General features: G+C 43.0%; 1 protein-coding gene across 2 annotated transcripts in view; it reads right to left on the bottom strand.

The window, feature by feature from the left end:
- Positions 1–27,344, bottom strand: part of Clip4 (CAP-Gly domain containing linker protein family member 4) — an 81,605-nt gene that overhangs the window by 32,109 nt on the left and 22,152 nt on the right. For both annotated transcript variants that reach the window (XM_021217769.2, XM_029531389.1), the window contains exons 2-8: positions 27,031–27,178; positions 17,732–17,871; positions 15,653–15,746; positions 14,590–14,751; positions 12,907–13,025; positions 10,311–10,547; positions 6,067–6,202 (exon numbers count right to left, since the gene is read on the bottom strand). In XM_021217769.2, coding sequence (XP_021073428.2) covers positions 6,067–6,202; positions 10,311–10,547; positions 12,907–13,025; positions 14,590–14,751; positions 15,653–15,746; positions 17,732–17,871; positions 27,031–27,163 — 1,021 coding nt within the window. In that variant the 5' untranslated portion in view covers positions 27,164–27,178. The remainder of the gene's footprint in view (positions 1–6,066; positions 6,203–10,310; positions 10,548–12,906; positions 13,026–14,589; positions 14,752–15,652; positions 15,747–17,731; positions 17,872–27,030; positions 27,179–27,344) is intronic.

Here is a 27,344-nt window from a genome sequence, read left to right as displayed (position 1 = left end):
CTTCCTTCCTTCCTTCCCTTTCTTTCTTTCTCTCTTTCTCCCTCCCTCTCTTCTCTCCTCTTTCTTTCTTCTTTCTTTCTTTCTGTTTGTTTTGGATTTTTGAGACAGGGTTTTACTGTGTAGCCCCAGCTGTTCTAGAACTTGCTCTGTAGGCCAGGATGGCCTTGAACTCACAGAGCTCTGCCTGCCTGTGACTGAGGAGAGTAAAGGTGTAGAGCACCACCGACTTCCTTCTCTTCTTATTTTCTTCAAAGATTTATTTATTTTTATTTCTGAGTACACAGTAGCTGTCTTCAGACACACCAGAAGAGGGCATCAGATCCCATTACAGATGGCTGTGAGCCACCATGTAGTTGCTGGGACTTGAACTCAGGACCTCTGGAAGAGCAGTCAGTGCTCTTAACTGCTGAGCCATCTCTCCAGCTCCTTCTCTTCTTAATTTGAGGGGAAATGTGGTTTTCTTTCATAATCTCTGAAATTCTCCATAGAGAAATATCCTTTGTTTCAAAGGATAATCAAATATTTTATTCTGATGGCTTAAAAGAATTATATTACACACAATTCCTCATTTGCATGGATTTTGTTTGTCTTCATTTATTATTATTATTATTATTATTATTATTAATCACATTTACGTAATCCATGAGGATATGTAAGCTAGGGCTAGATACAGAGTCCACAGCAAACACAGTGAGCAGTCACCCACCCCACTGGCTCTCCCTAGAGGCTGACTCACAACTGTGAGGTTGACTAAAAAGAAGCACACACAGTTATTCTCTTTTAAAAGAAAAGCAATAAGTTCTCAGATAAATGTGGCTCGTTTAATTTGCTTAATCCCATTAAAACGTCAGCAATGAATAAAAATGGTATAAATTCTAAGAGAAATTTATTAAAGGAGAAAAATGGAAGCTTCTGAGAGGGGGGAAGAAGACAGACCGTGAAACTCCTAAGCAGCAGTCTGAGAAGCTCAAGCAAGCAGCTGACAAACTACAAGGAGATGCACCTGGCCACCACCGGGCTCTGTGGCTGCCCTGGCACAGAGCTGTGTCCATCTGTGTACTTGTCTGTGACTGCTCAGTCACTATAACAATGGCGCTGGGCAGTCACATCAGAGACCATGAGGCACACAAAAGGAGTCACTCTCTGGCTTTTACAGTAAAAGTTAGGCAAGTTCTACATTAGATAACACAGCCTTCAAAATACTAAGGGGACAGGAGCTACAGTCTCTCAGTCCATATCCCAAACTCCATGTGAAGTGTGGTAGAAAGAGTCATATGGTCAGATGTGGGGGCTCATTTTACTCCCCTCCCAGGAGTCCTCTCTGAACACTTCTCAAACACTAGCCACCAAGAAAGAAACCGACGGCAAAGCAAGACCACCAAATACTTCCCTTCACAGGACAAAGTCAATAGGTGTCTAAAACTGGAAAAGTCAAGAATGATATATAGATTATTTTCAAACATGAACACTAATATCAGGAGACGAGGCTCGGGGACTTCTAAAAAGGTTCAGGCCTCCAAAGAACCCGGGAAATGTCAGGAGAGGCACGGAGGCTTGCCTTTGAATAAGCCTTCAATCTGTCAAGCAGGACACATGTATTTACTTTTGTAACTATCGGAAAGCATAGAAATAACAGTGGTCACAACTATTAACTCAATTATTAAACGGCTACAATTTAAAGAGCAGTATTGCCAAAGCTAAGTAACCAAAGTGATCCTGAGGTGACCCTGAGGTGATCCTGAGGTGACCCTGAGGTGACCCTGAGGTGAACCACCATGCTTACACACTCTCAAGGTGCAGAACAGAAGCTTAAGACAAGTGGAGATGAGAGAAGAGAGAACCACCTGAGAAGAAACTAATTGGATGTCTTCTGATCTGTCAGGGGATCTCCAACTCCCCTGCCCTCTACCACAGGCACATAAGCAATGCCCTAACTCAGTACACCAAGATTACTCAGCAAGAAGGGCAACCTTATGTTTTAGACAACCAACACATGACCCGGACATCCCAACCTGCCTCCAAGTACTCAGAGGGCCCAGGGGCAGCTCCCCCCATCCCCTCCACTCTGTTTTATGACACTTGTCTCTCCTGGGAACCATGACAGTCGGTGAATCCGTGAGACTCTGCTGACAATCTCACTTCTTAACATCAGCTGGCTGACACCTGCCCTGTGCGTGGAAGCGCAATCCTCAACTTCATTCAGAAAGACAAAGAACCCAGGATAGCCAAAACAACTCTCAACCACAGAAGATCTTCCGGGGAAATCACCATCCCTGACCTCAACCTGTACTACAAAGCAAGAGTGATAAAAAACTGCATGGTACTGGTACAGAGACAGACAGGTCAATCAATATAATAGAATCGAAGACCCAGAAATAAACCTACACACCTATGGACACTTGAACTTTGACAAAGAAGCTAAAAATATACAGTGGGAAAAAAGAAAGCATCTTCAATAAATGGCGCTGGTCTAACTGGCTATATGTAGAAGAATGAAAATAGATTCCTATTTATCACCTTGCACAAAGCTCAAGTCTAAGTGGATTAAGGATCTCAATATAAAACTAGATATACACTGAATCTGAGAAGAAAAAGTGGAAAAGAGCCTTGAACTCATGGGCATAGAGGGTAATTTCCTGAACAGAACACCAATGGCTCAGGCTCTAAGATCAACAATTGATCAATAGGACCTCTTGAAACTGAAAAGTTTCTATAAGGCAAAGGACATCATCAATAGGACAAATCAGCAACCCACACATTGAGAAACAATAACCCTACATATATAGCCCTCTGATAGAGGGCTCATATCCAAAATATATGAAGAACTCAAGAAGTTAACTTCTAAAAAATCAAATAACCCAATTTAAAAGTGGGGTACAGAGCTAAACAGAGAATTCAACAACAGAAGAATCTCAAATGACCAAGAAACACTTAAAGAAATGTTCAAAGTCCTTAGTCATCAGGGAAATGCAAATCAAAATGACCCTGAGATTCCACCTTACACGAATCAGAATGGCTAAGATCAAAAACTCAAGTTACAGCACATTCTGGCAAGGATGTGGAGAAAGAGGAACACTCCTCCATTGCTGGTAGGATTGCAAAGTGGTTACTCTGGATATCAATCTGGCAGTTCCTCAGAAATTTGGAAATAGTTATACATGAAGACCCAGCTATAACACTCTTGGCCATATACCCAAGGGATGCCCCACCATACCACAAGGACACATGCTCCACTATGCTCATTGCAGCCTTATTTGTAATAGCCAAAAGCTGGAAACAACCCAGATGCCTCTCAACTGATGAATGGATACAGAAAATGTGATTCATTTACACAATGGAATATTATTCATCTATTAAAGACAAGGACATCATAAATTTTGCAGGCAAATGGATGGAACTAGAGAATATTATCCTGAATGAGGTAACCCAGTCACAAAAGAATACACATGGTATATACTCACTGATAAGTGGATATTAGTCAAAAAGTACAAAACACCTAGGATACAACCCACAGACTATAAGAAGTCTAGCAAGCAGAAAGGCCCAAGAAAGGATGCTTCAACCCCACTTAGAAGGAGGAAGAAAATAATCACAGGAATCAGAGGGAGGGAGGGATCTGGGTGAGAGAGGGGAGAGGGAAGGGAAAGGAGGGGGATAGGATTGGATATGGGAGTGGGGCAGGAGAGAAGCCCAGTAGGGGCAGGAGAATGAATGGAAATACAGAGCTGGGGGGGGGGGGTGAGGGGAAACCCTCTGGTATTTTCTAGTACTAAAGACACAGGAGGTGAGAGACTCTCAGGACTCAATGGGGGTGACCTTAGTCAAAATGCCCAACTACTAGGAGAGGGAACTCAAAATAGTGTCTGTCCACCTCAAGTAGACAGACAAGGCCTCAAGTGGAAGGACAGAGTTACCAACCCACAGTCAAAATTTCTGACCCAGAATTGTTCCTGTCTAAAAGAACTACAGGGACAAAAATAGAAAAGAGACTGAAGACAGGAGCCTGGCATGGCTGAACTCTGAGAGGCCCTACCAGCAGCTGACTGAGGCAGATACAGATACTTACAGCCAACCATTGGACTGAGGTCAGGGACCCCAATGGTTGAATTAGGGGAAGGATTGAAGAAGCTGAAGGGGAGGGCAGTTCCATCGGAAGACCAGCAGTCTCAACCAACCTGGAACTCCAAGAGACTGAGCCACCAACCAGGTACATACACAGACTGGCCCGAGCCCCCCCCCCCCCGCGCACATATATGGCAGAGGGGAGAAGGTGTACCTAATCCTAGAGAGACTTAAGGCCCCAAGGAAGGGAGAAGCCTGGTGGGAGGGGTGCACCCTCTTAGAGGCAAGGGGAAGGAGGAGTGGGAGGAGGAACTGTGGGAGGGGGACCAGAAGGGAGGGGCAATGGCTAAAATATTTTTTTTTTAAAATCACATTTTCATACAACATTCAAAGACTTGAACAAATTATAATAGGATATCCAGTCATTAAACAGAACAAATACATAAACTAGACACTATGAAAAGCCAGAGAAAGGAATGGTGGATGGATATGGTCAAAATATATTATTTAAATACATAAAACTGCCGGGCGTGGTGGCACACGCCTTTAATCCCAGCACTCGGGAGGCAGAGGCAGGCAGATTTCTGAGTTCGAGGCCAGCCTGGTCTACAAAGTGAGTTCCAGGACAGCCAGGGCTATACAGAGAAACCCTGCCTCAAAAAAACAAAAAAAATACATACATACATACATACATACAACTGTCAAAGAAAAATTACTTAAAAAGTAACATCAAAAATATTTGAGTGATTTTATTTTCTTCTTTCTCCTATTTTATGATTTTCAAATCTGACACACTGAGCCTGTATGTTTTATATATATATATATATATATATATATATATATATATATATATATATAAAACAAAGACAAGAGTGTGACAGAAAGAAACAGGAATCCTGGCAGTTTGATAAGAGCTGGCTGACTGAGGATGTGTTCTGTGCTGACGGGGGATCAATCCCCGCCCAGGTAGTATATCTATCTATCAATGCCCCATCCTTACACAAACCCCTGGGATTCTGTATCCATTTCATAGAGGCAAAGGAGGAACAGAGCAGAGAGGATGGCCCCGCCCCAGCCCTGAGGAGATGCAGTCAGACCCCAAGCCAGACAGTCTCACCAGGGTGCTGTCTCCACATCCAAGTGAACTGAATCCTGGTGAATACCAAGACAGACAGGCAGATTTCCTCCCCTAAAGAACAAGCTGATTCCATCACATCCCCTATGGACCAGTCACAACCAGGTGCCCAAGACCGGTTAACTGCTTCTCTAAATCCCCACAGCCTTGCTCAACCCTTCGTCCTAGGATTGGGAACCACAGATCCTAAGGTTCTCCTGGGCTCTCTTCCCAGTCACCTCATTTCTCTCCCTGGCCACCTCAGACTCTACCATCCGTCATTCTAGTCTCTCTGCTTTATCTGGCCTCAGCTCTGGTGCAGACTTCTTTTGGTGGAACATTTCAGAAGAAACAACCCTGGTAAACCAGACTCTGTGCTTAATTGGTACTTATTCCCAAATAGTTTGACAAGCCTTGACGAGAAGAGAACTTAGCCTTGCAGCCTACTTACTCATGTGCACATGACTATAGTCGGCCTTTGGTATCTCGTACCTGTCTAGTCTGCTGCACTCAACTGACCTGCTCGAGGGCCCTCTCTCTCTTCCCCTCCACACATCCCCACTCCTCTCTCCTTACATCAGCAAATGACCTCACTTCTCCTTTCTGAGAAAACAAACATCTTCCCAGCATTTATCTCCTCGGGGAGGGTGAGCCATGCCTGGCCCAACGCCAGGCTGACCCTGGCACAACGCTTTCCACAGCTCAGGGCCCTTCCAACCACCCTGTCTCTAGCAGCAGCGCTCTCTATCATTCTCATCAGTGTAAACAAGGTACCCCAGCTCCTGCAATTGAATATCCACAGCCCACATCCTCTTATATGTTACATGAGGAGCCAGGAAAAGGCTTAGTTTAAAACTGCAAGGAAGGGCGAGGCCTGGGTTCAGTCTTACCGTATTTGGGGGCACACTTGAAGTACTGGACTCTCCCAACACTGCCATTGTTCTTCCCTTCTGGCTCATCCAGTTCAATGCCAGCCCACTGCCCGCTTGCAAACTCTGTTGTTCCACAAAATCTTAATGTTCCAACCTAGAGAAAATATAAGTCAAACCAGGTTTTCAGTCTTATTAGTAATTCTAAATACTATGTTCTTAATAATATTGCTTTTTACGTCTTTCAAAGTAGACTTTAGAGTAAGCCAAAGGCTTTGTTAAACTTTTTTAAGTGGAAAAAGGGTTTGTCAGGAAGACATGGAATCCTTCCCAGGTAAAGTTGTTTCCCAACAGAACTGAAAAGGAAAGTATACATTGTGGTGGGACACAGCTCGCCTCTCTTAGTTGCCAGCCGATTGAGCAGAGCAGAAATCATCGAGGATACGGAAAAGGGAAGCCAGCTACAAATCAAGGCAACTAAACTGATCTCGACAGAGCACTCCACCCGAAACAGAGCATACAAATGCTGAGGAACTGACTGGGAGAATGGCTGAGAGGTGGCTCAGCAGTTAACGGCACTGACTACTCCTCCACAGGAGCCAGGCTCAGTTCCCGGCGTCCACCACGGCAGCGCTGCAATCTGGAGCTTCAGTTCCATGAAATCTGAGGTACTCCGCTGAGCCAGAAGAGTAGATCACACAAATAACACACATACATCCATGCAAGCACAACACCCACACACATACAATAAAAAACAAACACAAATTCTAAATCAATTTAAAAAAAGAAAGAAAAGAACAGAAACCACATAAAATACGTTCTTGAACCAGAACGGTGTTAAACTACCAACCATTAGTAGGGAGATACATGGTAATCTCCAAAACATGCACTTGCACCAAGTAAGTATAAATAGCCCATAGTAAAAGAGTAAAAACTTAGAACGTTTTTCTAATAAAAAATAAGGAAAATTAATAAATAGTCTGAATGAAAATGAATGTCAGAATGTCCTGGAAACAATAAAAGCAGTGCTTAGACAAGAATGTGAGCCTCAGAAACTGCCTAAAATCGAGGACCAGAATTCCCACCTCAGCAAACTAGCATGAAGACCCAAAGCCAGAGAAACCTGGTCAATGCTGAATATTAAGCTAAGAACTACAACAACAACAACAAAATGAAACCAGTAACACATTCTTTGAAGAATAAAAAGTATCAAACCTCTAACTAGAAAACAATTTTTTAAAGGAGAGATAAGACACAAACTGGCAACATCAAGCAACAAGAAGAGCATTGTCAACCACCTTAGAAGATGAGAAACAATGTTGCAAACAGCTTGTCGAACTAAATCATTGCAACTGCTTGAAAGAAACGAACTTAAAAAAAAAAAAAAAAAGCTAAAGCTTGATTTTGTAATTTAAAACTGAAAGAAGAAAAAAGTTCCCAGAGGCAGATGGCCTCAGTGGTAAATTCTACCAAAAATTTATAGGCAAAATACAAACTCTATACAAGCTCTCCTAAAATAAGAGTGAAGAGACAGGGTTCCCAAGGCATTAATGTCAACATTACCTTGGCATTAAACTGGTCAAGACACAGCAACTACAGACCAATAATATCCCACTTAATCGCAAACACAAGCTTCTTCAGCACGTGTAGGGTCAACCAAACCCAGTAATAAGGGGACTGAGATACAAGGCTCATTAGTGAGGGAATTACCTGGCATAACCTACAGACTGATGGAAAAAAAGACACAGAAGCCTACAACCAGCTGCCACAGCCTTTCATGGTGACAGCTTTAAGAAAAGCCATGATTTGGCAGTTGAGGACCTCTTCAGCTTGACAAATAATGATTCTACACTAAATCCTCAGGTAACAATATAGTGAGACCTCATTTGGAGAAAGACATGGTAAAGGAGGGGAAAGAGGATGAGGAGGGAGAGGAGACAAGATGCTTGTTTACAAAGAATCTACAAAGTAAAAAAGCTAAGAACATGTGGTCAGTTTTCAAAGACCAACTATTTCCATATCTTAGAAACTAACGAGAAAATAAAATTTCAACAATAGCACACAAACACACAAACCTCAAAAACATATTAAGTCTAAACGTAGCAAATCGTATGCAATACCTAAATGGTTAAAACCACAGATGTTGATTAAATAATCCAAAGACCCATATGAATACAGAAGCATACTGTGCATAAGATGTAAAATCTACTCAGCCTGATCTAGACTCAATGGTGCTCAATTCAAAATCCCAGCAGAATTTTTTATAGAACAACAAAAAAAAATCTCTAAAATATACATAGAAAAGGTAAAGGATTAAAATTATCAAAACAGTTTGGCAGTGAAATTGTAGTCCTGAAACCTGCTCACTGGTCATAAATGGAAGAGAAAAAGATGGCATTGAAGAAAGGAGAGTTTTTAGAATAGGGCACAACTAGCCCAGAAGTAACCCCAACAGATGTGCCCAAGGGGTGCCTGAAGGGGCCCATGAGCCTCTCCAACAGAAAGGAGTCCTTTCTGGGCATGGCAATGTAAAAGATAAGTTTTTAAAAAGGAAACTCAAGATACAGTTGGTACTCTCAAAACCTAACGCTAGGGGGTTGGGGTGATCAGAATCATAAGGACTAGAGTTCAAACCCCACCACCTACATTAAAAAGGTCAGGCACTCTGGTACACACCTATAACCTCAGGTCTGCGAAGGACCCCTGGGGTTTGCTGGCTTTCGGTCAGAGACTGGGTGTCAAGAAGTTAAGTAGTGATGAACTGAGGAAGGAACCTGAGTCACCCCCTGGCTCCCACGTATGTGCACAATGCACACATACACATACATACATACATTCTCTCTTTCTTCTCTCTCTCTCTCTCTCTCTCTCTCTCTCTCTCTCTCTCTCTCTCTCTCATGCGCACACACACACACACACACACACACACACGTGCACACACACATACAAAGTAACTATAAATTAGCTGGCTGTAGTGTTCACTAGAATCTTGGCTTTTGGGAAGAGGAAAGATCTGAAATTTGAAGTCACTCTCGGCTACGTAAGAGATGCTTCTGTTTGAGTATAAAATTATCCAACACAGAAAGTAAATAACATAACTTTTTTCTTGCATTTTTGAGATTATAATACAATTATATCATTTTCCGTTCCCTTTCCTCCCTCCATACCCTCCCATACACTCTTCCTGGCTCTCTTTCAAATTCATTGCCTCTTCTTTCATTAATTGTTGTGAAAAAAATTATACATCCTAAATCTAGCCTGCCCTGTCTGTACTGTTACTTGTATGTAAATCACCATTAATCCCTAATAACAATCTAAACATTTGTCCTTATATCCACAGGTAATTATAGTCCTCGCCTCTTGTCAAGAAAACTTCACTTCAAAACAGCCAGCAACCCTTTAAACCCCTTGAGACATAGTTACAAGAATTCTATGAAGAAGACTTGCTGTTCACCCATAATTTTTAAAAGCCACATATTAGTAAATTCTTGGCATTTTCATTCCAACCAGTAACCAAGTGACTAATGTCCAACTACTTTGTAAACTGGTGAATGTAACTCATCCCTCCCTTAGAACACATCTATAGTTGTTTCCTTTGTGAAGCAGTTTCCCCCTACCGGGGAAGATCAAGCTTTCAAATCCATGGTTCTCTGAGAAGCCTTCATCACCCAGCCCAATACCAAGATGTTAGCAGCTGGAAAGGCTAATGTCTAGGCACAAGTTCCCCATTCCGCTCCACACTCAAAACTAAGAAGAAAAGCCTATAATCGAGTGTGGCTCAGTAGTGCAGCACTTCCCACGTTTCACAGGGCTGTGCCCAAGTCCCATCACTGAAGGGGGTAAAAAAGCTCCCAAAAGAGGTATCCAAAGAAAAGAGAGCAGTTGCCACCGTGGCGGTCACACTGAAACCACAGCTCTGTCTACCAAGCTTTTATGTAAAGAGGCGCTCGCCAACCTGCTGACTAGCAGGTCTGAAGCATCTTGTGAGACTTCAAAGCTACACAGGAGAGTAATGAGGGTTCCCTCTAAGCCACTGTCAGGGACAATTCAGAGAAGACAGAGCAAGGTCATTTCTCAGCTCCTGGCTCTGAAGTCATTCAATAGTTCTCTATGCCACTGCTTCCCATGCAAATAAAGAACCCTTCACTATTAAGTTCACCAGTAAACGTACATCCAAACTTCACATTTTTTAATCGAGCATTTTTCTGTTCGCATGTGTTGAGACTTTTCCCCCAAACTTCAGGCGCTGCAGTAACTTACTGTACCTTCTGCCCTGCAATGACCACACGGTCCCCCAGCTTCAGGCCGAGAGATGTCAGCATGGCCCTGCTGGTGGTGTGATCAGAGTTTGGAAGCATGGCCTTCGAGCTGGTACAGGACAGAGGCACCGCATCCAAGAGCATCTGTTTGATTTCCTTAGCGATCGCTGCAGCGTCGGCCATCTCCAGAGGCATGTCCACTGGGTCTGGAACAACATCTGCAGGGATCTGCCCTTTGTCGTTCTGCCAGAGACAAGAGAAAAGCTTCAGCTCTTCACACTCGGAGCTCTAGACAGCTACCTACGATGGAGGGCTTTAAAGTCGGGGAGGTGATCTGGTAAGAAAATGTCATTCCGTACAGGAGAAGGGCGAGTACCAGCTCGGAGAACTGGATCCACCCGGCGGCTGCACAAGCACACAGTGAGGTACCAGGATGCCTGGCTGCCCAATCTGAGACCCAGCTACATCCATGTACACTTGCTATGACATGTAGTCAACCAGGGGCCACCTACGTGGATCCCATATTCACAGTCACCTTAGTTTATGGAGGGTCACACAAAGGTAAAGAGTCTCCCCCACCATGTTTGTCTTAAAGCCTGTCCTTGTCATTAAGGGCCACGTGACTACACTCCACCAATTGCCACCCTGGCTCTGTGACCTCAGCCACCTTCCTGAGCAACAGCTCAGATTTCAGAAGGAGAGCTGATAGTCTCTACACTATCTACTACATCCTTAGCCGCACCGGTTTCCCTACGGGCGAGGAGACTTCAGCCTGGAGGAGTTTCTCCCCTAAGATGAAACAGCCAGCTGGAAGCCCGTTCGGTTTACGTGGCGTTTATATAACTTAAAGCCCATCCTAAAAAAACAAAGCCTCTTACTTGGTTCTTTCAAGGAAAAGCTTGTAGCCAGAATCTCCAGAGGTTTCGTAATTCCAAACAGTGAGGAGCTCACATTATAGTAGGAGAGGCAGTAACCATGCTGAGATGTCAGTAGGCCAGTTAGAAAATGGGACGGGGGGGGGGGGGGGGAAGATGAATGACTAACCAGGAGATACCCATGTGACTCTGGCAGGGTTTCCCTGCAAGCCGTGACACCTGCACCCCAAGAGGCACCCAGGTGCAGTCTGTCATCTCCCCACACTATTCATCTCCCTGAATCATCTTTCTTCCACGCTCCCCGACCCAAACCCTAGCCCCCGTGAGAAAGTGTTCAGGGTTGTTAACTGAAAACCATGCTTTGACTTTTTTCTGATAAGACCTCATAAGCCATGTGAGAGTTAAGAACATACTCGGCTTGTAATTGTCTTTTGGTTTGGTTTGGTTTGGATTTCTGGCTTTAAAATTCAAGTCAACTTTTTAAAAATATGCTGTAAGATTCTTGGAATGGTGCTGAACTAATTTAATCTTAGATTTCAAAAAAATAGAAAATACAATGAGTATACGTATGGCACTCAAGTCTACACAGTCTGGAAAGTGAGGGGTATGTGTAAGAAGAAACATATAATTTAAAAAAAAAAAAAAAAAAAAAAAAAAAGGCTGGGCCTGAGAGACAGATAGCTTAGTTCATAAAGTGAACAACACTGACTGGTCCCTAGAACCCAGATAAAAGGCTGGCTGTGGTGGCGTGTGCTTGTGATCTCAGTATTGGAAGGCAGAGGCAGGGGAGCCCTGCACTTGCTGGCCAGGTAAGACTAGGCAAATCATCAATGAGATCCAGGTTCAGTGGAGAACTGTGTCTCAAAAATTAATGTGGAGTCGGGTGGTGGTGCACACAACTTTAATCCCAGCACTGGGGAGGCAGAGGCAGCCTGTGAGTTTGAGGCAGCCTGGGCTAATGAGTATGTTCCAGGATAGCCAGGAATGCACAGAGAAACCCTGTCTCAAAAAATAATTAAAATGGAAAGTGACTGAAGAAAATACTTGATGGCAACCTCTGGGCTTTGTGCACAAACTTACACAAGTATGCACGTGCGCACACACATATGCACACACACACACACACATATATATATATACACACACACATAGACACACATATATGCGCACATATATACACACACATATACACACATATATATACACACACATACACACACAGGCACAGACACATATATACACACAAATGAGAGCAACATTATCTTCCAAACCTCAGGAGCTCCATTTTCTGCTGCCATAACAACTAACAAAGTGAGGTCCAGAGGTGACTTCCTGGACTCATGGTGGGCAGTTTAAGAGGTTACTTAATTATTAAAGGACCATTTGTTTGGACTTTGCGTTTACTCTCACTGTTATTCTTTTCGAAGGAACTTAATAATGTTAGCACATACGACATTTGTCGTTAACAGATCATTTTTAACAAATACACCAGAAGCCTAAATGAAAGACACTTTAAGATTCTCTTTCTCTGAATGGGAGTTTTATATAATTCAGTAGGAGGGAAACTCCCCAGAATGACTTAAATTTATTTAAAGAAAAAGACATCATCATACTATTTATACGTGAAGCAAAAACGTATGGCGTTTGCTCCTGTAAGAGCTCTATCAGTAACAGCCTCTGAATTCAAGCCTCCCCTGGGTTTCCTTCCCCCCGCCTCAGTCTCTTACCCTGAAGGCAGGGTTCGCTCCCAGCTCCAGCAAGGTTTTCACGGCTCCTGCACATAAGTTATGTGCTGCAATGTGCAGGGCTGTCCCAAAATTGAAGTCGCTGCAAGTGGCGTCCACATCTACAATTAAACATCACATATATATTAGCTAAAATTTTAAATTCAGCTATCACAATTTCTAAGAGTAGTCATGAGGTTTCAGGAAGGAGATTTCTGCCTTTTTATAGACTTGCCCCCTACCAAGTGCAGGATTTCACAGTGGGACAAATCTCCATGATTATAACTTGCCTAAAAAAAAAAAAGAATATTGTCCTAGCTCATGTAATTCCTTGTTAAGGGAAAGATACCCCACGAGTTTTCTAGCTCGCAGTGTAATTCCTAAGGTGACCCCCATGGAGGGAGTGAGTGGGTTCATACTTGTGCCATAAGTGGCTTCCCAGGTCTGCTCAATGCCCTCAGGCACTTCCTTGAAATAGCAAGGTAAGAAAGCCACCTTTAGGCCAAGGATCAGCAAAGGAACCCTCTGATCCAAAGACACCCTACCCACTGATTCTCAAACTTCCATGGGAATGCCGGCACACTCATTCACAGACACGCTCTCTGAGCCTGCATCTACACCCCAGCTGCAGAAATGTGCAGCTGTGACAGGCACAAGGTAGTCTGAAAAGCTAAAACAGCTGAACAACGAAGACTCCTCAAACCAGTAACAAGTACGGGGAGACAGACGTGCAAACACCCCGAGTCAGGACACTACTCAGCAGACAGATCTGGCCTCTACAACCAGAAAAAGAACCTTGCAGTTCTGAATAACAGTAACAAGTTAAAAACAGTACACCACATCGCACTGTACTTGAGCAGGAAATCCTCTGAAAGAAGAATTCTACTTTAGAGTCTCTGGCTCTGCAAGTGTCCAATAATCTACAGGGGACCACACTGGCATGCCCACACATGTGACAATACAGACCAGCTCACGCAGACTCTATCATCCCTGAACATAGAACCATTGACGGAGACTCTCTCCCAACATCATTCAAAAGTTGGAAAGGCAGAATTTTAAAGAGCTTGAATAATTGTGGGAACTAGAGGTTAGAAACTAACACACTAGTAGGTTTATCTTTTGAATCTCTAAAGTGTCTTCTTTTCTAAAAGGGATGGCACTGGGAGTTCTCTCAAAGCTGAACGAGTACGCTCTTGCTCTTATTCTTCTCAAAAGAGGAGAACCAGAGAGAACGTCCACCTTAGAGTATTTCCATCAAGATGTTAGGGGACCCTAAAATTCATCAAAGGCTTTCTTAAATGAATGATAACTTAAAAAAAAAAAAACCTTCGTTATTTCAATGCCAGCCAAAACACTCTGCTGAGCTCTTTCTCTCTCTGGCTTCCCAAGCAAGACAAAAGAATTAAAAAGCAGAGCGCACGGGTTACACATAAAATCCTCACCACACTAGAGAAGCTGCAGAGACAGAAAGACCCAGAAAACAGTCGGTTTTTTTCACTTGTAGCTCTTTGTACTAAGCCTTTTGCGAAAGGACTGTAACCTCCAACAAAAAAAATTCTAAACGACTTCCGAAGTCAGCCAGGGTAGGAAGTAAAAGCAAAGCACAGTAGAAGAACGGCCTCCTCGGCGTGGACCTGAGCGCCGCTACAGAATGCCCCTTGCCAGTGGAGACGCTCCAGCACTTGCCTTTTGGTTTCGATGTCTTCAGAATCACTCTGATAAGCTCTGGGACATCAAAGTACGAAGCGTAATGCAGAGCGTTCATGTTTGTCCAGCGACTCCGCAAACTCGCGTCTGCTCCCAGGTCTATAAGCTGAGCTGCAAATTTTACAGCTGTCTCAATGTCACCTGAAAGAAAAATCAAAACCCTAAATTATTTTTCTTCAGTACAAACTTTAATTCCCAATACATTCATCTCTAATGTTTTCTTTAAAAGCCAAAGCAAACAACACACTGGATCTACATTTGTATGTCAAAAAGCTTACCTTCAGGAGTTTATTCCAAGAAAACATTCCCATTCAAGGGTATGAAGGAAGAAACACTCTGAAAATACCATACCGTTACTGATACTGAATATAATTCTGACAGCCTAAGAGCATGGTGAGACATCCTTTAAATAAACTAAGACTTCCATACTATGAAATTCAATGAAGGAACTAAATGCAAAATGCCAGACCAGTACAAAAATGTCCTGGCTACTATTTTGCCTTGATCTCATTCTTAGACTATAAATTCTTTTTGATTTTATGGGAATATGAGCACATTGTGGATTACAAGAAGAAAAAGCCCTTTACCACTAAGAGTTTAAGAAGTTCTAAATCAGACTGTTGAAACACGGAGAGACAACATAATGCAGAGTCTAATAAGAGGGGCAGTTAGTTCTCATAAACCACAGAAAAATAGCAGTTTTGGACATGTTTCATAAGTAGGAACAGAACTCAGAGATGAGCCTATGTCCTAGTCTTGAAGGAGAGCTATGCTAGAAAACTGATCTTGGCCCAGCCTTGCTGGAAGCCGTCTGGAAGACTCTTGGGTGGTACCAGTTCATCTCAACTACTGGGTAGCTAGGCAGTTAGAACATATGGAGATGTAATCACAGTATAAAGACTTCCCCCAGGAAAGGAACAAGGTTTTGCGTGGACCAAACTGACTCCTCACCTACTTGGCTGATGATCAGCTGGGCACCCCACCCAGGCCACTAGCCAGCAATGGGCACAGATGCGCAGCGAGGAGAAAGCCACGTACTCACCGATGCCATGAGCCCCAGACTTGCAAGTGTAATGTAACAGAGTCATATCCGTCAGTCCATCTCTATCGTTCACATTGCAGCCTCTCTTAAGAATCTAGGGAAGGAGGTGAAAAGACAGTAAAGATGTCTGAAGGAGTCATAGGAATCATATGATCTAATTCCCTAAACTTACAAATAAACATGTAAATCTTCCCTAACATATACATCTATAGTTCAAATAAAACTTTCCCATCTGGGCTGGCAACATTCCTCTACTCCAAAGCCATACACTCACAAAACCCCCAACAATGGTCAGGAAATTCCCCTTTGAGGGAATTTTGGTCAGAGGTGTCAGTGACTCCCAAAACGTCATAGGCTACTGCTGCTGCCATTGCCTCCTAGAGGTGGAAGGTAAGTCCCCCTTGACGAAGACACTATCTGCTTAAGACATGAGACCAAGAGGATCTGAGCTGGATCTGACCTGAGAGCCTCCTCCCTAAGGACTGGCTTCCAGAGAACCAAAAGGCACCATCTAAGCGTCTACAGGAAGGAAGTAACCAAGAGCCCTACCCAGGTATGATACAGATGAACTACAGTGACCACCATGGTGTGAATCAAATGAACCATGTGAGATTCCTCAGAGTACTATAGTGGTAAGCATAGCTTAGTAGTAACCAGTAGTTCAACAAGAGGAAAACCGTGCCTGGTACTGGAAACTTAGTCAGATGCCCAGGAAGAGTGAAGCCAGGGATCTTGGAGAACCTACTAGCACCACTTAACTAAAAGCAGAGTAAGTCTTAGCCATATTCTAGATTGTTATCTGTATACCCACAAGCAAATAGGTCTCTCCCCTCAGCAAAGAAATGTCTCTTTGCAACAGAGACCATTATTTAAAAAAAAAAAAAAAAGTTGATTAAAAACGTGGGGGAAAGATGCATGATTGCCTAGCCCCAGCTGACATATCTGCAACTCAGCTCCCAGACCTACGCTGAGAGATCATAGCATAAGAGGGGATAGAGAGACTGTAAGAGCCAGAGGAACAGGAAGTTTGCTGGGAGCTGTGTCTCCTAGAAACACCAAGAAGCTACACCCATGAAGTCTCATGAGCATGACGCCTGTACACGACCTGAATAAGACGACAGCAATAGGCAGGTTAACACAAAAGAGGGGACCCCAGCCTGAATGGGCTACTAAGAAATGCTAAGATCAGGAGAAATATGTCTTCCCCAGAGAAGAGCCCCTCAACTGGTTATCCAATACCAAGTGGTCCCCTGTGAAGTCATATACATACAAGCAACATTATACAGACTTAGCAGGTTGAATTTATATATTCACTAAATATGTAATAACAAAGAAAGTGAGGCCATGCATTTGAAAGGCAACAGGGGATAGGGGACATGGGAGGGGTTACAAAAAAATAAAAAGAAATTAAAGTAGCCTGAAAAAGCCCACAATCACACTGTGACAACAGGAGGCATCCACACCTTCTGACTAACACAGCCCATCCAGCCATGCTGCACCCAACACTGTACTCAGCAATAATCAACTCTGACCCTGTCTGCAGGCGGGAGGCTGTTCTTAAAGACAATGCCAGCATAGTTACTCCAAATATGTTCTTTCAAAAGTGAGAAAAAGATTCCAACAGTTACAGTGATACTTAAAAAAAATGCATGTGCCTTCTTCCTACAGCACACAACATGTGTATAAAACACCCTCAAAAAGACAAACATTTTAAATTTCCATTTAAACCTAGGACATTACCAAGCAACCCTAAGTTTGGAAGGAACGTGATTGTGTTCAAAACTTTCGTGAAATGTATGGAAGTTGGCAGAACTACTTTGTACAAAGAAAGACTTGTGCCAAATGTCGCTCTCTGCTCCCACCAGAGAGAGCTCCACTAACAGAGCGCAGGCGCAGGAGGAGCTGGTGGGAAACACGCACAGCACAGCACACACATTGTGTCACTGCGCCACTGAAACCGCAGACTCATTACAGAGCTGTGACTGGCTTCTCCCTGTCGGGATCTTTCCTCTCAGGGGGAGGAAGCATTCTGATCATGAATCCCAGGAACACAGAGCTTAGCATGCCAGGCACACTCACCTCATTTCCAATAATGTCTATGTTCTGCTGGACCTGAGGAACCCACTGTCTTAAAATAGCAAATAATTCTGAGACTGAAGTTTTGGGATCGAAGAGAATTTCCTGGCATGATGCATCATTAGGATCAAAGAAAGAAAACTCTGGAATACAAAACAGCACAAATTAAATTTATTAATGGTTTCTAGCATTTTGAAGATAAGTAACAGGGTAAACAGGAAACCAATACAGACATTTTTAGAGACTAGAAGAAAAAAATCCAGATGACATTAAGCCACTCTCAAAATCAAGAACGAGGCATGCTTAATGGGTCCTGACTGTGAGGCTCCCAAGAACCATGTGTATAGAGTATAACGCCAGATGTGCGAGCCCAGGTCCAAAGCCTGCATTTTGAAAGTGTGATATTTAAGGTACAGAGACATCAATATTTTTCATTTAACATACGAATGACAAATAGTAGGTTCCCATGGACAGATATAACACAGGAGAAAATGAACGTGGCAAGCAGGAAGTCTGTTATCTTTACCCTCTGGCATTTCCTTCACATTTAATAAACACACATCAGTTGTCACCCACCAGATAAGTTATGAGGTGAAATGCCAAGTGTGGTGGTTTGAATGATAATGCTCCCCCAGCCCCCCCCCTCAGGCTCACAGATTTGAATATCTGATCACCAGGAAGTGGCATTATCTAGATGTGGCCTTATACTGAGGGGTGGGCTTTTGAGATTTCAAAAAGCCCATTGCAAGCCCCAGAGTCTCTCTCTGCCTGCTGCCTGTGGATCCAGAACTCTCAGCTGCTTCTCTACCACCACGTCTGCCTGCCCACTGCCATGTTTCCGCCATGATAATAATGGACTAAACCCCTGAACGGTAAGCCAGTCCCAATTAAATGCTTCCTTCTGCAAGACCTGCTGTAGCCATGGTGTCTCTTCACAGCAATAGAGCACCAACTAAGATACCATTCCAACAGCTGAGGAACTAGTGGCCAGCAACTCAGGGAACAGGCCCAAAGTGATGACATTATTTTGGAATATGAACTAGTAAAACTGTAAGAAACCCTGAAGGAGTCATCTCAGGACTCCTCAGCATGCCTTTAGTAAGACTTGGTAAAAACCAAGGAACATCTAAGGACAAAAGAGGCTGGCTTGCAAAGGAACACAACAGAAGAAAATCAGATGCTACTACCATCTTAATCCAAAAGGAAACTATACAAAAGGAAACTATAAAGGCAGAAAATCCAAAACTGGGGGACAGTCCAACTAACATCTGCTGAGTACCTACAGTTTAACAAACACCACATAAGTCCCCCAAAATTGTGATTCGAGTTTTGCATAAGGAAAAGTCTAGTCATGTACACACAACACTGGCTCGAAGTCACACAAGTAACAGGAGACAGTGTGGGGTGGGAACCAGTCCTGTCCCCTCTGTCTTCCGTTCTCAATCATGCTGCCTTAATGAAAAACTCAAGAGTTCAGATTGTGACCGCACACACAGTCCTGGGACTCCTGCCATCCTCAAGTTTGTCTCCTCTGTGCTTTCAAATATTTGGAGTGAGAAAACCAAAATGTTAAGGAGAGGCACAGACCTGAGGGCAGCTGTCCACGAAGAGTGTCAGCTTTCTGACTCTGTACAAGCCCTTTCCTACTGGGTCATACTGTTCTATTTAAACGGGGAAAAAAGCAAGCATGGGATTCCCTAAGTTTCAGCAAAGTTGCTGAAAAATGAGACCTCTCACTTAAAGTTAAGACCCCTTACAGATGCCAAGTGTAGTTGGCACATATCTGTAACCCCAGCCTCTGGGACGTAGAGGTAAGAAATCAGGAGTTCAAGGGCAGTTTTGGCTACCATAAGTTTGAGGTTAGTGTTGGCTACATAGTAAATATATCAAGTTTGAGACCAGCCTTGGCTACAAAATAAACATAAATTTGTGTCCAGCCTTGGTTATTATCATCAACATAGTAAGTTTAAGGCCAGCCTGTCTCAAAAAGAAAAAAGAATCCAAAAGTTTGGTTTTTTTTTTTTTAAAACTCTAAAGCAGGGATGGGTTCCACTTGGTCCAAAATCAGGTACTGATCAAGAAGCAATGCTTTTTTGAGAGAATGGGTAGACGCTGGCATTACAGTGATGACTTTGGGAAGCCTGTAACTGAAGTAAGATGCCAACCACAAGGCTGCTCTCGAAAACAAAGGCTGCCAAGCATCAGACACCATGGTATGCAGCCTTTGATTTGTGTGACAAGTTTCTAAAACCTAAAGGATTCAAAATAACATCTCTAAAAGGATTATCAGAGCACGCGAATGAAGTCATAGGTAGAAAGCAGTGTGGGTGGGAAACTTTGACATCTGGTAGGCATGCACAATGTCCACCAGCTTCCTTTATTAACGAGTGCTGGCTAGCTTTAGGCCAATTTAACACAGGTTAGAGTCATTTGAGAGATGGGAAACTCAATTGAGAAAATGCTTCCATGAAAGCTGGATTACCAGCATGCCTGTAAGGCATTTTCTTAATTTGTGATTGACGGCACCACGCCCGGCTGAGAGATGTTGAAGTAACTAGACTCACTTACATGGGAGGAATTATCAAGCAAAAGTAAAACCAATCAGAGGCTGATGCGCGGTGTCCAACTGAATGGCTTAAATGCTGACAAATAAGAGCTGCTTAATGACATGTGACACTTCACCTACTGTATTACAGACAGGTGATAAGTAGGACCTGGTATGACTTAAAATTATATATATATATATATATATATATGTAACAGCTACAATTTAAGTTATCTGAAATGTTACAGCAGTAACCACTTCTGTACATCAATTACATTATACTGAACTCTCACTGAACCTTTAACCACATCTTAGCTCCTGAATCACCTACAGATTTTTGTATTTTACTCCAATGTCTCTCTGAAAGCTTTTATAAGCATGTATTATAAGCATGTATTATACAACTGCAGAGGATGTATGGAAAGCCTGTAGATGATAGGCTCCTGGTAACTTAAACACCACTGGGCTGGGTAAGACCCTCCAAATCCCTCTGGAAAGCTAAGTGACCATGAGGCCGTGGGCCTGAGCTCAGCAGAGCAAGACTCCATGGACTGACCGGGTAACTATGCTCATGACCCTGCTAGAAATACTCCTGCCACTTCAACGTTCTGCTGTCCAAGTTTAAAGTGCCCCCTTCCCTTGTAAGACCTGAAACTTAACAGCGGTTTGGAAACGTAAGCCTTTATAAACAAAAGAAGCGGGGTGTTTTCTTTTCTCTCTGACTCATCCCCATCTGACAGAATCCAGAACTCACAAGGTTTGGTGCTTTCAGGGCCCTGAGCTCAGGAGAACCTGTTTTTCTCTAACAAGTTACCGTGTGTGAGGCTTTGGCTTGATGTCTCGGCCTAGAATAAATTTACAAGTCTGTCAGAGCTCTGGCTGGCAGGTCCTGTCTGAGCATAAGCAAGAGCTGGTTTTCTGATGCATTTCTGGGAATAACCAGGCCAAGTTTAAGTAGATGAGATTTATTTTACAAGCAAGTTAGCTTTACTGTGATTGTGCCTGGCAAGAAATGTGGATGGAGGAGGAGGAGGTTGTGATTCTGTAGAGAACTGTGATGTCAGTCTCTGTGGCCTCAGCTATATGTGAGCCTTAGATTCTGTGTCTCTCTAGCTTCCTCTCCAGTATCTAGCCAGCTGACATTTCCAAATGTCAAGAATGGCATTTCCAATTTTCTGACAGTGCCCATCCTCTGATGTCTCCAACCTGAAGCTGAAATATACAAGTGAACCTCAGAGAGAACCACTACAGCTCAGACACCAATAACCTGCATGCCTGCTGCTATGGAGGTTAACTCAAGAGTTTGCCAAAATACACAGCATTACCAAACATTCAAACTGGAAGCAAGGGCAATCCATCCACCGCAAGCACTGTCCTCAACTTACTGTCCAAAGATTTAAGCATGAATCCAGAAACCCAACTGTTTATAACATTTGTGCCAAACATTTACTGTGAACTGTCCCTTAAATACCTGATGGCTACTGTCTATAAACTGGGTAGAGCAGCAGTTCTCAACCTGTGGGTCATGATGCCTTTGGGGGGGGGGTGAATGACTCTCTCACAGGGTTCACCTATGACCATGAGCAAACACAAATACATTAAAATTCCTAACAGAAGCAAAATTACAATTATGAAATAGCGATGAAAGTATAACTTGATGGTTGGGGGTCACCACAACGTAAGGAATTGTATCAGAGCCTTCCTGTACTAAAGGAAGGCTTAGAGGAGACTAAGAGTCTTAATGCCTCCTGAAAGGAGTTATCCTGGTGCTTATCGTGTACTAAGTGACCGTAATGGCTGCTGTTGTGAAAAGCACTAATACAAGATGTGAGGGTGGATTCCCACCAGGTCTCAGAACTGTCCTATGATCTGCTTCCAAAGACAATGTGTTCAAGCATCAGAACCTGGTTTCCTAGATGAGACAATAGCCAGTGTTGCACTCGGGTCTCACTGGAAGGAGCCTTACCTATTACAAGAACCTATAGACTCTTCAGTAGAACTGTATGAGGGACCACATGGCCCTGGATGACTTACCAGAATTACTGGGAAATCTTCCCTCCGGTATCACGCTGTGCTCCTGTCTCAGTCACCCAGGAAACTGAAATCCCACTGCCCAACATCCGGAAAGTGCAAACTGTCCGGGGAAGGTGAAGCCTGGGTCTGACTGGGGCCTACTTGATCTTCTCAGCTGGTTCGAGATGGGTAAGTGGACGCCATGGCTTCAAGGGAGCCCTGGGTGTTGTGTACCACCCTCACCCAGGAACTCTCACAAACTCGCTGGGCAGTTACATCCTCCTGAGTCTTAAACCCTTTGAAATCTTCACTAACTTGGCAAACACCTCCACAGGGATCAAACAACAAGAACTGCACAAACAAGAGTCATCAGAAGAACCTGCTGAGGTGTGGCTGGGCATCCTACAGATCTGCAGGTCCCAGGGAAAGGGGAAGGAGGAGAAGAGAGGATTGAGAAAGCGCCTCAGAGGTGCTACCATCAAAATGACAGAGGGGAATCTGGGGAAGCAAGTGAGTTAGCAGGCTGCACTGGCTCTTATTCATAAACTCAGGTGTGTTTCTTACCAATGGATTTTATTTTTACCAAGCTCTTAACAGATTTTATTTCTCTGGTTCAATTCACTCACCCAATCCACTAGTCACTTGCAAAGGCACCAGATATTGCTTTTTCTTTTGCTTAAGATTTATTTATTTATTTTATGTATCTGAGTACACTGTCGCTGTCTTCAGACACACCAGAAGAGGGCATGGGATCCCATTAAAGGTGGTTGTGAGCCACCATGTGGTTGCTGGGAATTGAACTCAGGACCTCCGGAAGAGCAGTCAGTGCTCTTAACCGCTGAGCCATCTCTCCAGCCCCAGCACTGAACATTTCTAATGGAAAAATTTCTAAATATATGAGTATACGCCTGGAAAGCCTCTTCTGCATGCCCTACAAGAACGTTCATTCTTTTCTGAGAGGAGAATTACGATTCCCCAGGGATGAACTTCCTGATTGGTTATCAGTCCTTAAATCATATGCATATGAACAACACTAAACAGATACAGCAGGTTTTGTGTGTGTGTGTGTGTGTGTGTGTGTGTGTGTGTGTGTGTGTGTAAAACATCAACAATTAAAGAAGAGGCTGTGAATCTGAGGGGTGGTGCTGAGAGGGGCTAGAGGGAAGAAATGTAAAGGTAAAATGGTATAATTACATATTAATTTTAAATATTTTTAACAGAATGCCTCGACTAGCAGTAATGGTACTTGGAGAGAATAATAAAATGAAATGCCTCTTTAGTGGAAACAATAAAATATTTTTATTAGAAACTAAATAAATGCACTAAGATCTAAGTCAAATACTAATAAGAACAGATCTCAAAATGTGTAGTAGTGAATCAATTAAGTTACAGAATTATACACACATTTACATAAGACTGTAAATATACGAAATGTTACTACCTGTTGTTGGCAGGTCTTCACATGAATAACAAACTATAATTAGTGGTCTGATCACTCACACTAAATCTAAGACAGTCACTCCTCTAGAGACAAGGGCAATAGTGCAGAGGCTAACCGGGAAAACCCTGAACTTCTGAATGGCACCCCTTAGAAGTTTTTGTTGTTGCTGTTGTTGTTTTTAGCTAAATCAAACAATAACTATGTCAATTCACCACACCAATGGTGGCTATGTATTGATACAAATGCATAGTCAAATGGCTATTTTCTCCAGGAAAAAAATTCCTACATAAGGGAAATATAATGAGAAAATTATCCCATACCAGAAGTCCATAAAAATAGCAGGCATGCCAATAAATATGAGTCTTATTTAGAGAAAATTTAAAAGTGAAGGGACTTGAGCAGAAAAGAAACATCACACTCCAGGATTTTAAAAGAAACAACTTAAAGCTGTCAATTCTCTACAGAGCTTTTACGTAATTTCAGTTCTAATCAAACCTTCACTTGGATTTACTGGTGAGGGACAGAAACAGTTAGGTTCTTCTTCTGTATCAGAGCTGTTCTAACAGTAATGGAGACAAGTGCCTCGGGATCTTGTTACAATGTAGATTCTGACCTAGTAACTCTCCACTGAGCCCCAGACTACCTTTCTAATGAGCTCCGAGATACCATGCTACCAGCCTCAGAGACAGACAGTAGCAAAGGTGTGGAAAGTAACTGTCGCAGAAATGAGCAACAAGTCTTGCATGAGGACCATCAGCTCTGAGGGGAGGAAAAGCCTGTAACAGCACTTCAGTAATTAAAAAACAGTCAAACGGGCTGAAAAAGAGCAATGGCTGGTCTTCCAGAGGACCTGGGTTCAATTCCCAGCACAATCCTGGCAACTCAAAACTGTAACTCTAATTCCAGGGGATCCAATGCCCTCTTCTGGCTTCTGAGGGCACTGGGCACCAACACAGTACGCAGACAAAACATGTACGTGTATAAAATAAATAATTTTTTTACTTTTTAAAAAACATTTAAAATGACAAGAAAGTAGACAGCTCATTTTAAATAGTAGCAGTGGACTGTACGTATTAAGTGTCTGACTAGCTTCTGGATGGGGCTCCTCCTTCTCTTCTTCTCTTGTTTTGTTTTGTTTTTATTTTAAGATAGGGTCTCAAGCCGGAAGTGGTGGCGCATGCCTTTGATCCCAGCACTTGGGAGGCAGAGGCAGGCTAATTTCTGAGTTCGAGGCCAGCCTGGTCTACAGAGTGAGTTCCAGGACAGCTAGGGCTACACAGAGAAACCCTGTCTCGAAAAAACAAAAACAAAACAAAAACAAAAACAAAAAACAAAAAACAAACAAACAAACAAAAGATAGGGTCTCTATAGCCCTGGCTGTCTTGGAACTCATCATGTACACAATGCTGGCCTGGAACCCCACCTGCTTCTGCCCCCCAAGTGCTGGGATTAATGGCGTTTGTCACCAAGCCCAGCATGTAACAATGCTTCAGTGCACCACTTTTTAAGGGGGACACTTCCAGCTTAGTAAGAAAACATCTAGATTAGACAGCCTAGAAATCCTGACCACCGGAAACGGGTAAGGAGACTAGAAGCATACATATGGTTAAAGAAAGTACAGGCTAAGAAAAATGTTCAAATTACCTCATAATCTCTGAAGGCTCTATCATATTAAGCATCCACATATCAGATAAGTATCGCCAGGCCAGAGTCCAGGGAGATAAGTTTTGAATCCACAAGAACTATTTCATAACTGAAGCTTCTTAACAATAAAATAGAATGTTTCATGGGTTCCTCACTGTGGTGATTTTTGATGAGATGTCACTCAGAAGTCTCAGGCATTTGGATCCCTGCTCCTCAGCTGGTGACTATTTAGGATTAGAAGTGGCCTTACTAGGGGGAAATATGTCACTGCAGAGGGGGGCTTTGTGGCTTCAAAAGATTCCCACCATCTCAAGTTAGCACTTTCTGCTTCCTGTCTGTGGCTCACAAAGTGAGCTCTCAGCTGTCCCTGCTGTCGTGCCTGGTGCTTGCTGAGCTGCTTCCCCACCAGGACAGCGAGGAGCTCTTGTTTCATCATCTCCTATGATTCCTCGGACTCATAATCCCAAAATCAACCCTTCCTTCTATACGGCGCCTTAGTCATGGATTATAGAAAAGTGGCTAATACACCCAAGGATCCGCAAAAGGCTGACTGGCCACATCAGAGGTCTCACAAATGAAATTTCTATAAGGAAAAGCCTACAGATGCTAAGCATCTACCATCCTAAGCACAGAAGCCGTGTTTACCTCAGTTCAGCAAAGGGATCAATACTCATTATCATCTTCCAATGGATATATTCAACAAACATTAAGCAACTAGCATCAAATGACTGCCTTGCCCTTTATTAGGTAAGCCAAGTAAAATATACCTGCTACTCCACACCGAGGCCTGATGGCCTAGTTAAAGAAGGTGAAGCAGGGCCCACGTCTTGCTCAAGGTTTCTCCCACATAACTCATTTTGCTAGAACTGCAGTGACTGCAGTCAACACTGGGAAACACCCTAGAGAATCTAGGATCTAGGAACCAAGGCCCTGGATGGTGATGGGTTAACACCTACAGAATCTGAATACAGATTGGAAATAAGGAATTGTTAGAATGGATGAGGGCTTTTTAAGGCAAATTACCAGTGTAGTAATTTTAATCTACTAATATAATATTCAAAACCTGAATTATCCCTGCCTCCAAAGACACTCTGAAATGGTGATCGATTTGACCTGAAAACTCTAACTACATTGCAAATGTAACAATTCTATCCATTTACCACCTTAAATTATTTCATTCATTTACTAACTACCTTATAAAATATATTCTTGGAGAGAATAAATCGAAACTGACAAAAAGTAGACCTCGTCTAAGTTTCCATTTTACAGAGGAAACTTAAACGAACCAATTTCAATAGAAGGTGATCTCATTCTAGCCTCTGTGGAGATTCCATACAATCCCTCCCTAAGTACCAGAATGCAACATGTTTAAGCACCATTACATTCTAAAAATAAAATCCTCCAAGTCCATGATAGTCCTTAAAAATCAACATTTTTACATAATAAAAATGCTGACAGCAGAAATAAAGCATTGGGCATAAAAGGCAGAAACTTCGATAAGCAATTGTGGTTTTGAAAAAGGAAAAGTTCGAAAATCTTACTTTTAAAAAAAAAATCACAGCACATGGTTTTAAAATAGCATGAAAGCCTGAGACAGGAGTCTGTGAGCTGGTCACAGACAACAGGTAGACCCAGGATATACCACAGCCCATGACATACCACAGTCCGAAGGCATCGGTGCTGCAGAAATGGAGAAGATAACAGATGTATCGGAGCCTGTGAACAAAAATGGGTATCTTCCAATCAGAGAGCTTCCTTCCAATGGAATATCCGGGAGGTCCTCTATGGTCATCTTCTAGAAAACCACCTATAATGGAGAAAGTGAAAATCAGAATGCACTTCTACTTCACTACTGTGCAGCTTAGATGATGGCCTGCAGTCACAAAGTCCTGACAGACTCCTATAGTCTGACATGTTCAAGGTCTGAGCACGCAGTTGTTTAAGAACTATGTATCACTTCCTACCATCCTAGG

Source organism: Mus pahari, chromosome 18, assembly GCF_900095145.1.
Source record: "Mus pahari chromosome 18, PAHARI_EIJ_v1.1, whole genome shotgun sequence".
NCBI classification, from domain to species: domain Eukaryota; kingdom Metazoa; phylum Chordata; class Mammalia; order Rodentia; family Muridae; genus Mus; species Mus pahari.
The sequence above is the reverse complement of the archived record's forward strand: the minus strand, read 5'-3'. Positions and strand labels throughout refer to the sequence as shown.